Raw genomic sequence first — 14,987 nt, forward strand, 5'->3', positions numbered from 1 at the left:
AGATAGGGTGTCTGACATTTGTTTTCAGGGACCAGCTTTAGAAATGTTTGGAATCGTGTAACTTTTTACAAGCTTAGTCTAATGAACTTCCCCTTTAATTCTTGCTCACAACCTTAATTTTCAAGTCAAGTCAAAAAAATATTATGTTTTGCCTGAGGAAATTAACTGTATGCAATAAAGGATTAATGGATCTTTTTAAAGCAAGATGGAAAAAATGTATCAGGATGTGTCAGAATATAAGAAAAATTAATAATTTAGCACTCATGATTACTTAAATATTGGTCCCAGTGTATGTTGTACATCAATTTAGTAATATTGCAAGTGTGTTAAACAGCATTTTCTCCACATTGCTATAGGCCAATACTATATGTCTGTATGTGTCTTTTTTTATGGATTCAATTAGATACTGTCAGAAAAGCATTTGTGTTATTACCCACTTAGTGCCATATTACAAAAGTATTACTTGTAGGGAACAATAATGTTCCTCAAAATGCACCTATAGCAGCAACATATGTATACTGTAGGTGAGGCTTATGTGGCAGTCTCACATAGGCCCTTGTGTCTAAGGAAATCCAAAGACCCCCCTGTCACATAAAAAGAGCTTAAAAAGGTAACCTGTCATAACTTTTATGCTGTCCAAACCTTGGGTAGCAGAAAACTGGTGAAGGCAATGCAATTACGGGACACTATGAATTACTGTGATACGCTTGTGCATTAAAGAGTAACCATCATTTAAAAAATGTTGCCGGGACCTTGGAATGGTTCCCGGCAGCTGCTCTCCGCTCAGCTGGCTTGAGGAAAGCATCTCGCCCTATACACAATATCTCTGCCTACAAATCTATGCAATGATCCCACAGTTCAAACCACCTTGCTGTGTGCATGATTACCAATATAATATTAGTTGTTAAAATGTTACCAGTATAACACAGGAAAAAAGTATCCCAATAAATATTAAATATTGTTGTGAAGAAACATTACTTAAAATAGAAAAAAAGTTCTTTATAGATTGGTGACTATAAGTCCTCCTATGATAATTATGACTATTATTAGTACACTATCATTATTATTATTAATATTATAACAAATAAAATGTAAGAGCTGTGCACCTTGGTTAGTTATTAAACTGTTTTTACTTAACTGTTAAAAACATTTATGATTTTTATTAAAAACTCAAATCAAAGCATGCAATATAAAAAGCAAGCACACAACATGTGTACATTAAATATTCAAAATGAGTTTGAGATCATTTGTTTTATGCCTGAAACTAATGCTTTGTACTCTGCAATGACAAGATAAATTACTGACAGAAAAAAGGGATGCAATTACATGCATATATTAAATATTGTTAATTTATGGTTGGACATAAAAGGTTTCATCCCACCTGTATAAGCCCTGTCTCTATCCCTTGTTTTGGTAAATAGATATCATTGAGGAGGATACCCACTTTAGGGCCCCTCACAGTTAAAAGCTCCACACAAGGTTGTCTGCATTTCCCAATGCAATAACTGCTGAATCCTGAAGGCTTTAGCAGTGTGATCTGCAACAAACAGATGGGTTCTAAAAGGTGCATAGCAAAATATATTTAATGGCCTTTATTCTCTTCTTATGTGGTATACAGTGCTTACACGTGCATATTTAACATTTTCATTAGTTGACGGCATTAAGTCCCTAAACATAGGGATGAATCTACATTGGATTCATGTATTATACTGTGATACACCATTAACATATTAAGACTATTTGTGCATGAATGTTCTTGCCATGTGTAACAATATATAAATAAGGAACAGTTGTTTTAGAATTACTTGTGATATTTTACTTCTTAATTTTTATATATCCCTTTTTTATTACTGTAGAAATCCAAACATTGATACTTCTCAATCTCCAAGGCATCCAAGTAAACCTCCTGATCCAGGGCCAACTGGTCTAACGAAAAGTAGAACAGTAGATGCATTCAAAACTGAAACAAAACCACCTGGCAGAAGTCCTTCAGCTATGAGTTTGAGAGAACCTAAACCTAGAGCTGATGTTAAAGAAGACCAGAAGACTAGTATAATGAGTGGTTTTCTACCAGATAGTAATCCAATGAGTATGGTCTCCTCTGTAGTTAACAAATTTAATCCATTTGAAGCAAAAGGTGACCCTAATGAAGATCTAGTTAAGAAACAAAAGGAACAAGAAGATACTAAAGGCACGAGATCTTCACCGCAAATGCAGCATCAACAAGGGCATGCTAAGGCCACTCAACAACCGGTTCCTAAACCTTCACAACCGCAGTCTGAGATTAAGCCAGCATCCTTGCAACAGAGCCCTTCAAGGACATTGACACAACCATCGAATGCCACAAAATTAGTTTCACATTCCCCCATCCCCAAAGAACCATTGCCTGAATCTATAAAGACCACAAAACCCTTAGTTCAAGAGCCAAAACATACTACCTCATTATCCCAGGGACAAGAATCTAAAAAGGAACCAATAAAACAGGATATCCCTCCTAAATCAGTACCATCAACTATGGAAAAACAAAGATTTCCACAAACAGGATCTGCAAAACCTTCAGTACCATCAAAAATATCTGAACAAGACAAACAGTCCACACAACCCCCAGCTGCTGCCAAACAAACGTTTCAAGAACAACCTAGTTCCAAAATGCCACAACCACCACAAACCTGGACTGCTAAAGCTCAGCAGCAAACATTACCAATGAAACCATTACAGCAATCATCGGGTCCACCAAAACCACAAGGACCTACAGCAGAAAAACAGGCTCTCCCCACAACAAGTACAAAACAAACAACACAGAAGCCAGATGTCACGCCATCTGGGGGCTCTGAACAGCCTGTTCAGGTACCAGGAAAATCTGTGCCTGCTGCACAACCACATCCCTTAAGAGAACAAAGGACAGAATCTATTAAATCACAAGATGCTTCAAAGAAAGTAGGCCCAAAGAAAATGTGTCCTCTGTGTAAAACAACAGAACTAATGTTGGATGTAAAGGAAAAGCCTAATTATAACACATGCACCCAATGTAAAGTTACTGTATGCAGCTTGTGTGGCTTCAATCCTAACCCACATATAACTGAGGTAAGTGGAGGTTTCTGAAATCATGTGTGAAAAACAAGATTACTTGTTCTGGTGTTTAGTCATGAACTGAGGGTACAGAAGCCCGCAGTTGTTTGGATATTCAGTTTTATTTACTTAGTTACATGATAATGTTAAAAAAAGACAATAGTCTATCTAGTTCAACCTATACCATGTATGTCTGTAAAGTAAAAAGGGAAGAACACTTTCTATGAAAGAAGACAATTGTAGAACAAAAATATTGGAACAAACTTTACTGTCATGGTGCAAACACAAAAGTAGTACTCAAGTGTATTATTTATAAATTTTTTTACCTTTTTTTAAAGGTTGGTGCTGTTTTTTCACAGTTACATAGTTGCATAGTTAGTATGGTCGAAAAATGACATACGTCCATCAAGTTCAACCAAAGAAAGTTGCAAACAGAAGCATAGAACATGAAACAATTGTAGAACTAGCCTGTCAGGCCTCCAGTTTTCTAACTTGGACTACACCAAAGTTGCTTTAAACAAATGCCAAACATTGATAAATGTAACCTTGGTTCAAGGGCTCTATATCCTGGTCATATTTCCTTAAATCTGAAAGGATAAATCGAGTCTCAAGGGTTGCCTCTTTCTCTGCAGGGCAACTAGTGTTACACAATAGTCCTCCCTTTGTCTCTGCAGATGCGAGGAACTATGAATGGATATGGAGCCATTGAAGGAGAGTTATACAGTCCTTAACAAACCGAGCTATAATCTCTCTTAAGTTTGTGTGGCATCACCTTCCAAAACACTTGCTCCCATACCAAGCTCACTGTTCCCATAACCCCAATGGGCTCACAGGACTACTCTTATGGTCTGATTATGCATTTAAGCCATTGCTATTTAAGATGTGGCTTTCATGGAACATTTCCAGACCCACATCCAACATGGCACTTGTCAGTCCTTTGACCACAAACAGTCATGAGGCATTTTGTATAATTTTTAAACCTTTTTTTCTTTTTTATTCTTTTTTTTTTTTTTTTTTTTTTTTTTGCTGTTTAAGAGAGATTTGCTTTGGAAATACTGTACTGCCACTTACCAAACTTTGCTGTGTGGTTGGGTAGACTATGAGCTCTCTATGGATTGTTGCATGGATGCAATCGCTTTCCCGGCAATGTCTAAAGAAATTCACATACCAACAGTCACATGCCAAATTATACTGTACTATTCAAAGTATACAGTTTGAAGTTGCAAATACACCTGAGGCCCGATTGTACTGAAAGATGACCATTTGCCACACTACTGACATGCATCATAAGTATAATTTTATGTTTTTAATCTATGTAAAAGGACTAGATTTACAGTTCTGTGATATTATACATTTTAGTGTTCAGAACCATTTACCTGTCCTTCCTTGTGGTGTATTAAGTAGAAACTTTATCTAAAGAATAGTAAACAATATATATATTTCATGTCTACTAAGCACTGCTAAATGGTCATATTTGAGAAGTTATAGGTTAGCCAAGGTGCAGTGGACAGAATAGTTCCTTTCAGTGGTAATGTAAAACTATCTATCCATCTGACTAGATACAGTTCAATTTCACATTGCTGTTGTAATTGGAAACAGTGTAACTGAGATGCCATGGAGAGCTGAGGAAAGTTGGAATGTTTAGAAATGCTTATAAAAGCTGTGTGCTTTGCGCTTACAGAGTTTACTTAGACCACAAATGTTAAGACTATCAGTAAAGATTTTAGTTGATATCATATGACTGGATTTCTATATATTATGTGTCCCAGTTATGCTCTTTTTTGTAGACGATATATACTGTACGATGTGTTGATTATTTTGGCAAACACTTGTGTCATAAATGATTAAGATGCTTGGGTGTCATGTGTATAATTGTATATCCTTTCTTTTTTAGACTGGGTTCACACTAACTTCTTGCTCTTATAGAAAAAAAACATATAGAAAAAAAAAGTCCATTATTCTACTGTACGAAACCATAATGACAAATAGATGCTTTATGCTAATTTTGACCCCAGATGGTAGCCTTTTCACACTGGCAATATATATATATATATATATATATATATATATATATATATATATATATATATAATTTTTAACCAGATTTGGAGAAATATATATATATATATATATATATATATATATATATATATATATATATATATATTATAATATTTTATTAGAAGATCAGATTCTTAGAAAGTTCAATTTTTCAAACCACAATTCACCTGCAGGTGAGCACTGACTCTAAGGAATCCCTTTGCTCCAAGTACATTAGAACTGACTAATATTCCTTATACCACCTCACTTGCTTTAACACTTCGTAATTTCGGGTCTAATAAGTACAGCTGCCTTTGCTGTCCTCTAATTTAAAAAAGTTATAGTGAAAAAAAAATTTATAATTTTTTTTTTTTAAATCTTCCACAAATTGCAACTCGGAATTTGTGATTCAATAGAATGCCTTTGTTAGAATGCCCAGATTTAATCTACAATAAATGTACATCAGTGCAAGGTAAAAGCAGCATACCCCTTACACAGCATAGACTGTTCGCCCAATGCCGCGAGTTTGACATAACATTGCTTACTCTGACTGTTGTTTGAAAATACACAAATCATCTGTAAACAGATCTGATCTGTTGAGAAAACATGACAATATTTGTATATGGAAGCTAAAATAATAAATTCCCAATGGACTAAACAAAACTCTAGAATATACATTATAATCCATCATCTCCATTCCTTATTTAGGTTATTCCCTCTTGAGGTATTTTGTCATTTTCATGCCTCAACCCTTTTAGTATTTTGTTCAGTATTTTTAGCCAAAACCTGAGTGTGACCATTTTAGAGTAAATTATAACAGAAAATATTCTGAGCAGAATCCGCTTGCAGCAGCCTCCCATTTTTTTCAATGGGGTTTAGCTGCTTTGTTCACACTTTGAATGTTACATAGCAGAACTCCCGACGAGGGATAGAATTCTGCCAATAAATTAACATACTCACTTTCCCTTAGACAGCAGACAGATGGATTAATCTTAGCAGTTAAGTGGCAGGAATATTTTAATGAAGGTTATTTGGAAAGTTGTTCATTTTGCATTTAGGAACCAAATAAAAAAAAATCAATGCAGAAGTGTCCATAGCCAAGTTGCCCTCCTGGCAATTTAGATTCTTTTTCTTTAAAATCTTTTGTTTGCCTTAATCTATACTTATTAGTACTTCATGACATAAAACAATTATATTATAACCTTAATTAAGCCTTTCATACTAAATAGCCTTTGCATTAAGTCCCCTATTATCAGGTTGCTGCAAATGTCATAATGCTCAGCAATCCTCATGCTTCAGGCAGTGTAGACTTAACTATGAAGCTCTGTGCAAACACAGCAAGTTCTGTGTCTCATTTTAATCCTTGTTACTAAGGACTCCATTACACGATAAAATAAAAATAATTGATAACTAAATAAATAATTACAATGACAATAATTTATTAAAGAGAATTGAAACAATTACGTTCTGTGGTACTAATATTTGTTAATGTCACCTTTGGTATTGACTTTCAACTGCTATTTCTCATGTACCACTCATCTTAGGTGATCATTTCAGCAATTTAAAAATGAGCTTTGTTGTTTCAAAGAACTTTCCCTCCTTATTTAAGAAAAATAGCCCTTAAATTGTTGCCACTAGGTGTATACTTTTCGTTTTACAATTTTCTCTCCACTGCCTGATGTCAGGGGAAATCTGTCTCTAGTAACAGAGAGACACAGAACAAATGCATGTAGCAGGAGTGGGGCTTAGCATGTGCTATGTGCAGAAGGAATTTTTTTATATGCACATTACGTTTTAAATCTTTGCATCATAGTTAAAGGGGTATTACAGGCAAAAACTTTTTTTTTTATATATATATATCAACTGGCTCCGGAAAGTTAAACAGATTTGTAAATTACTTCTATTAAAAAATCTTAATCCTTCCAATAGTTATTAGCTTCTCAAGTTGAGTTGTTGTTTTCTGTCTAACTGCTTTCTGATGACTCACGTCCCTGGAGCTGTGCAGTTCCTATGGGGATATTCTCCCATCATGCACAGATCCCAGGACGTGACATCATCATTGAGCAGTTAGACAGAAAACTTCAGAAGCTAATAACTATTGGAAGGATTAAGATTTTTTAATAGAAGTAATATACAAATCTGTTTAACTTTTCGGAGCCAGTTGATATATATAAAAAAAGGTTTTGCCTGGAATACCCCTTTAAAATGACACATTGGCACGCTGCCCTTGAAGCTTCTTTGACAACACCTAGCCTTAGGAATGTTGTGAGCGGTGATGCATACAGTACTGTATGTATCGCCACTCAAGGTAGTACAGGAGCAGGGGGGAAAGGGGGAAACAGAATTCCCTGCTCCTATAAATACAGACCTTAATATGAGTATAGAGTGCCTGGGAAACAAAGTCGCACCATGGTATTAGGGAAAGTCCCAAAACTCAGCTAGCTTTTATGGAAAGTCAAGTCAAGATTCATCTACAGCATAGAAAACATGAGGAAAAGTAAAAGAAAAGATGAGCACTAATTTCCCTTAACCTGAGGAAGGTGTGCCACAGTATATAGAACAGAGAGTGAAATTTCCACCCATGGGAGCCATATTGTGGGCTGCGGGACTGCTATCTGGGTGTCTGTTCCATTCAATCTATTCTACTTATTTTAGTAAACCATTCAGTAAACATGGGAGATCTAGATATCTTCCATAAATGTGGAATTACCATGCTAGCTACTATTATCAGGAAAAAATAAAGACATTAAGACATACTGGTTAAGCCACCAGGAAATGTAGATATATGCCAGATCATTTCCAATAGCCACCCTAGTAAATTTATGTGTAAGGTCTAAGTCACGTGTCTTATTGTCCGAACTATTAAAATATATATATATTATATATTAAAATATATAAATGTTAAGCTAACCCCACGGTGAAAAACATATATATATATATATATATATATATATATATATATATATATATGAAGAAAATCTGCAGCACTACTTATCCAATACAGCAGCGGGTGCCAGTGCCTCAGACCCGATCAAAGTCCATGTAATATAGATGTAGAAAAAGCGCAGCACTCCTCAAATACGTGAAAAAAATTGTGGTTTATTGGCCCACATAGCAGCAACGTTTCTGTCCTACCATAGGACCATTTTCAAGCATTTTCAAGGAGCTTGAAAATGGTCCTATGGTAGGACAGAAACGTTGCTGCTATGTGAGCCAATAAACCACTATTTTTTTCACGTATTTGAGGAGTGCTGCGCTTTTTCTACATCTATATATATATATATATATATATATATATATATATATATATATATATATAGTCAAGAATTGTGTATTTTTGGTAGTTTCTTACACCAGAATTTTTTTTTTTTTTTTTATAAAAAGTGACCAAATAGTCACATCAAAACAAAAATGGTGTCAATAAAAACTTAAGACCATGTCACCCTCAAAAATCCCCGTCTAGGCAAAAATAAAAAAGTTATAGGGATCAGAAGAGGAAAATTTGAAACATACATTTTAAATAATACTAAAGTAGTAAAATAAAAGAAAAACCTATATAATTTGGGTATCGTTCTAATCATTTGGACTTACAGAATAGATATAACATGCCATATGTACTGAAAAGTGCACTGCGTAAAAATGGAAGACTCCAAAAGTTGCTAAATTGCTTTTTTATTTTTCAATTTCTTTACACATTTTTTTTTCATTTCGCAATAGATTTGTTGGTAATATGAGTGATGTCATTACAAAGTACTGTTGGTGGTACAAAAAACAAGGCCTTATATGGGTCTATGAGTGAAAGACGTAAAGTCTTATGGCTTTTGGAAGACCAAAGGGAAAAAACTAAAGTGTAGAAAAAAATAATTCCTAAGGGGTTAAGTAAGGTATACTTTACATACTGTCCTCAGAAAGCAGGTTCAGTAAGAGGAAACGCTGGCAAGGGCAACCAGGGGAAAGACATCTAACTTGTTTTTATAGTTTAGTTTGTGGTATATGGAGCACAAGAGAACCATGTCAGAACACTGTTCTCTACATATATATATATATATATATATATATATATATATATATATATATGGTACTGGAGGCAGTGTAAGGGAGACCAAAGACCTCACAAGTTCCCATTAAAGGGGTACTTATCAGCTGCTGTATGCTCCAGAGGAAGTTGAGTTGTTCTTTTCAATCTGACCACAGTGCTCTCTAATGACATCTCTATCCTTGTCAGGAATTGTCCAGAGCAGGAAGGGTTTGCTATGGGGATTTGCGCCTACTCTGGACAGTTCCAGACATGGACAGAGGTGTCAGGAGAGAACACTATAGTCAGACTGAAAAGAACTACTCAACTTCTTCTGGAGCATACAGCAGCAGATAAGTACTGGAAGGATTAAAATATTTTAATAGAATTAATTTACAAATCTGTGTTTTCCTATTATGTGATTTTTCCAGCAAGAAAGTACGGTAAGTAATTGGTGCTTCTCTATCAAGAATAGATTTTTATTTGAAGTGCCCCTAAATGCATCCTTTATCTGTAGATAGCATAGTTTGCGACTATCACTCAAATCAAACAGTTGTTCAACGGTTAACATCATCAAATTTCCTTAGTAAAAACATGTTTAAATAATTTGTTATTGTACCCAAAAGAGAGAAAAAAAAACACTATATAGACCATAGAACAGAATAAAATCACTTCATTGTATTAATTTCACATATAACACATAAAATTTCACATACTGCAATGGGCACAGAAAGAAAGATGTGGGTACTGGGGAGGGGTATATTACTCTATGGGCACACAGATAAAGGGCCCTGTTTAGCATACATGCACTAGAAATAGCAATTCAAAATGTACAAAAGAGTAAGAAAAGTGCATAGCGCATAGTATAATATTGTCTGGGATCATGGGTGAGCCTATATATATATATATATATATATATATATATATATATATATATATATATATATATGCTTTTTGAAGGCTTGTTTTTTGCAAGATGATTTGATGTTTTTAATAGTATCATTGTGGAGTACAGAGTTTGGCATTAAGATTTTTTATTATATTTTTGGGAGGCAGGATGAACAAAACAAACAGAAATTCTGGTATGTTTATTTTTTTTTCTCCATATTTACTACATGTATTAAAACATATATTCACCAATTGTATATTTGCATGCACACAGATACGCACACAGATACAAACCTGGCCTCATGTACACATATAGAAATTTCCTATGCTCTTACATACAGTGGTGTAACTTATACGAGTTGCAAATCAATACATTTTTGGATCTAGACCACCCTCCCACCCTGTACCATACTCAAACACATTTTGGGGCAATTTACTAATACTCTCTTTTTCTTTAATAGTGCAAACTTAGATGGATACCCTACAAAAGTGCCAGATTTATCACAATGACTTGGGTTGTTTGATAAATCTAGTGTGCCTGCCTAGTTCAAATTTTTATTGTCTACTCTAGGTTCAGACCACCTATTGGTTGACTTATTTTAGGCAACAGTGGTGGCACGAATTTGTCAATCTGCCAGAAATAAAAAACTGTCTGATTTTGCCTATAACAACCAATTGAAGCTCAGCTTCCCTTTGGATATGGGATACGATGTCTAGGGGTAGAGTACCCCTTTAAGATGAAAGCGAAGCTCTGAACACTTGCTATGGGCAAAACTAGAAAAATTTTGATCAATCTGGGCCAGTGGGCTAATATTTTGGTGCATTCTTTGGTACATGAAATTGCATTTAAACCATGCCCCTTTCGACCATGGCAAGCCTCCCCCACCTTTGTGACAGAAGATTAAAGAGAGTGCAGGGTGTTAGTGGGTTTTGAAGCACATCTCACAGCTGCTGATAATATAAGATCTTAGTGGCCAGAAATTCAGTTGTAAAATTTCCATCAGAAATTCCGCTTGCTAAAATGTCTAGTGTAGTGAATGGTTTTCCGTTCAGAAATTCACACTTCGGAATTTGTGAAGCGGAAAATCCGCTTAGTAAATCCGCTTAGAAATTTCTGACTGAAGAAAGGCGGTGCTCTTTCTTCAGGCGGAATTCCTCGCGGAACACATTGCAGTCTATGGGAGAGTGTAGTGTCTGCTCGGTCCTAGAAGGCGGAACTCAGAATCTCCGGGTGGAAATTTTCTGCCCGGAGATTCCGTAGTCTGAACCTAGCCTTAAGGGTAAATGCTCAATTTAACTTATAGTAGAATCATCCCTGGTTTTTAATTTACTTTTTTAATTCTGTTTTTGAAGGCAAAAATAGGAGTTTATTAAAAAGAGAAATAGAATGATTCCCCTATAATTCATACTTTACTGCCCATTCCTCATTTTGGCCTCACTAAATGCATTAACCTGTTGGGGACGGAGGGCGTATGGATATGCCCTCACGTGCGGGAACTTAAGGACAGAGGGCGTACCTGTACTCCCTCCGCATTTCCGATCACCGCCGCTTGCTGGACAGTGATCGGACCGGGATGACTGCTGATATTTATCAGAAAGCATCCCATGGCAATGCCTAGGGTCAATCGCCGGTCAATTCAGATCTGCAGCAAACAGGGCCATTCGGGTCACTGGTGACCCGATCGCCCTGAAAATAAGAATAACCATCCTAAAGGATTGGAGTGAGGTGGCAGTGTTGCCACCTCCTCCTATCCCTTGCCATTGGTCGGTCAGTACGACCACCAATGGCAGTTGGGGGCAGGACAGGTTAGAGTTCATTTCCCCTGCTCTGCCTACCGATTGAAGTCTGGGCAGAGCGGGGGGGGGGGGGGGACGCGAGCGGCGAGGGGGGGTGCGTAGCCGGCTTACCCGGACCTCAGGCGGCATCGGCTGTAGCAGGGGGAGTGCGGCCGGAAAGTGTGGCGGTGGAGGAGGCTGCAGTGAAGATCGCCGGTAGGTGATCTTCACTGTGGCCTTCTAAAAGTTGCAAAACTACAACTCCCAGCCTTTGGCTTTCTGGGCATGCTGGGAGTTTTAGTTTTGCAACATCTGGAGGGCCACAGTTTGGAGACCACTGTGTAGTGGTCTCTAAACTGTTGTCCTCCAGATGTTACAAAACTACAACTTTCAGCATGCACTGACTGTCTGGGCATGCTGGGAGTTGTAGTTTTGCAACATCTGGAGGGCCACAGTTTGGAGACCACTGTGTAGTGGTCTCTAAACTGTGGTCCTCCAGATGTTACAAAACTATAACTTTCAGCATGCACTGACTGTCTGGGCATGCTGGGAGTTGTAGTTTTGCAACATCTGAATTGGCACAGTTTGCAGACCACTATACAGTGTTCTCCAAACTGTAGCCCTCCAGATGTTGCAAAACTACAATTCCCAGCATGCCCAGACAATCAGGGATGCTGGGCATGTAGTTCTGCAATATCTGGCCCTTCATATGTTGCAGAACTACAACTCGCAGCATGCCTGGACAGTCTGGGCATGCTTGGAGTTATAGTTTTGCAACATCTGGAAGGCTACAGTTTGAAGACCACTACTTAGCGATCTCCAAACTGAAGGGCCAGATATTGCAGAACTACACGACCAGCACCCCTGACTGTCTGGGCATGCTGGGAATTGTAATTTTGATACAGCTGTAGGTGGGAGCTAGAGTCTGTTTCCTAACTCAGTGATTGCAACCTGTGTGCCTCCAGCTGTTGCAAAACTACAACTCCCAGAATGCACTGACAGACCGGACATGCTGGGAGTTGTAGTTTTGCAACAGCTGGAGGTACACGGGTTGGAATCACTGAGCTAGAGTCTGTTTCTTAACTCAGTGGTTCCCCACCAGTGTGCCTACAGCTGTTGCAAAACTACAACTCCCAGCATGTATGGTCTGTCAGTGCATTCTGGGAGTTGGAGTTTTGCCACAGCTGAAGGTTTGGGGTGCCCCCCCTCCCATGTGAATGTACAGGGTACATTCACACGGGTGGGTTTACAGTGGATTTCCTTCTTCAAGTTTGAGCTGCGGCAGAAAACTCATTATAAACCTCTGCCTGTGTAAATGTACCCTAAAAACACTACACCAACAAATAATAAAAAGTAAAACACTACATATACACCCCCTTACAGTAAAACACTACATATACACCCCCTAAAACGTCTCATATGGCAGTGTTTCCTAAACGGAGCCTCCAGCTGTTGCAAAAAAACTCCCAGTATTGCCGGACAGCCATAGGCTTGCAACAGCTGGAGGCACCCTGTTTGGGAAACACTGGCATAGGGTTTTGGTGGAGACCAGCCCCATCCTTGTATCCGAGTCCGCCCCTATTGCAAAGCCTTAATTCAAGCCTCAAATGCGCATGGCGCTCTCTCACTTAAGAGCCCTGCCGTATTTCAAGGCAACAGTTTAGGGCCACATATAGGGTATTTCCATAGTCAGGAGAAATTGTGTTACAAATTTTGGGGGGATTTTTCTCTATTTACTCCTTATGAAAAGACAAAGTTTTACATAACATTCTGGTTTCCCCATACTATTCATTTTCTCAAGAGGTAAAAGAAGAAAAAGACCCCTAAAATTTGAAACGCAATTTCTCCCAAGTATGGCAATACCCCATATATGGATGCAAAGTGATCTACGGACGCACAACAAGGCTCAGGAGTGAGAGCAGACTATGTACATTTGAGGTCTAAATTGGTGATTTGCAAAGGGGTGGTAGAGAATGAGCGCCATTGGGCTTTTGGAGAGAGAATTTGGCTGGAATTGAAGGCCATGTGCATTCACTAAAGCCCCCATGCTGCCAGAACAGTGGACCCCCCCACATGTGACCCCATTTTGGAAACTACACCCCTCACGTAATGTAATAAGGGGTACAGTGAGCATTTATGCCCCACAGGTGTCTGACAGATTTTTGGAACAGTGGTCCAAAGAAAACAGATGAAGTCTCAGATTTTTACATCTATTACTGAAATATATAAATCTTTCTAATCTTAAAAAATCTGCCTAGAAAAATGAAATGACCAAAACTTTTTTTTTTTTTTACATTTTTTACACTATTTTTATTCCCCATAGGTGACTATTACTCTCATTATTCCAATTGTATACACTCTTCAATGATGTGCTATACCACAGCATTGATCAATGTTATTGGTGCTTCACTAGTGTAGGCAGCCTGCACTATTGGGGTGCTGATAGGATGGGCCACAGGAAGGTAGGAGACCATTGCTCGTCCTCTCAGCTCTTCTGGACCCTGCAATTTTATTGTGGTGGACTCAATCAGCTCCCTGGCCTAGCCAGTAACTATATTTCCCACATTTAAATGCTACAATCAACTTTGATTCTGCCATCTAAAGGGTTAATTCAAGAAATTAACCTGATCGGCGATGTCTGGTATTAGCCGTGGGTCCTGGATGCTGAAAGCAACTTGGACCTACTGGGCAGGAGTAGAATTATAGCGCAAATCTAAATTGGAACTGAGACGGAGAAAAATCTTTATGGTTTGAATGAGTTTACATTTTTTGTGTGTTTTTGACCCAGCCTCAGGAAAAATTTACTGTTTTGGGAAAGTTTTTCAATCAGTTTTTTTAAGCCAAAGCCAGAAATAGATTGAAAAGGAATTGGGAATATAAAGGAAGGATATATGCCTGTATTATGTGTAAAATTGGCCTATATTTGTAGCAATGTACTACCTCTCCACAGGCAGTGGAATTGTTTGATTGATAAATTATTGAAAAATAACTTGTTATTGTTTCCGATGGAATCTTCATTATCTTTAACCCCTTAAGGACACATGACATACTGGAACGTCATGTGTCCACTCCCGATCTATAACGCGGGGCCACGTCATAGCGGGTTCGGGTCTAACAACGGCCGGGACCCGTGGCTAATAGCGCGCGGCATTGATCGCTGTGCCGCGCGCTTTTAACCCTTTAGACGCGCCGTTCAAAG

General features: G+C 37.8%; 1 protein-coding gene across 3 annotated transcripts in view; it reads left to right on the forward strand.

Annotated features, from left to right (window-relative positions):
- Positions 1-14,987, forward strand: part of PCLO (piccolo presynaptic cytomatrix protein) — a 376,472-nt gene that overhangs the window by 38,310 nt on the left and 323,175 nt on the right. For all 3 annotated transcript variants that reach the window (XM_056573406.1, XM_056573408.1, XM_056573407.1), the window contains exon 2: positions 1,857-3,084. In XM_056573406.1, coding sequence (XP_056429381.1) covers positions 1,857-3,084 — 1,228 coding nt within the window. The remainder of the gene's footprint in view (positions 1-1,856; positions 3,085-14,987) is intronic.

This window comes from Hyla sarda, chromosome 4 (genome assembly GCF_029499605.1).
Source record: "Hyla sarda isolate aHylSar1 chromosome 4, aHylSar1.hap1, whole genome shotgun sequence".
Taxonomy (NCBI): domain Eukaryota; kingdom Metazoa; phylum Chordata; class Amphibia; order Anura; family Hylidae; genus Hyla; species Hyla sarda.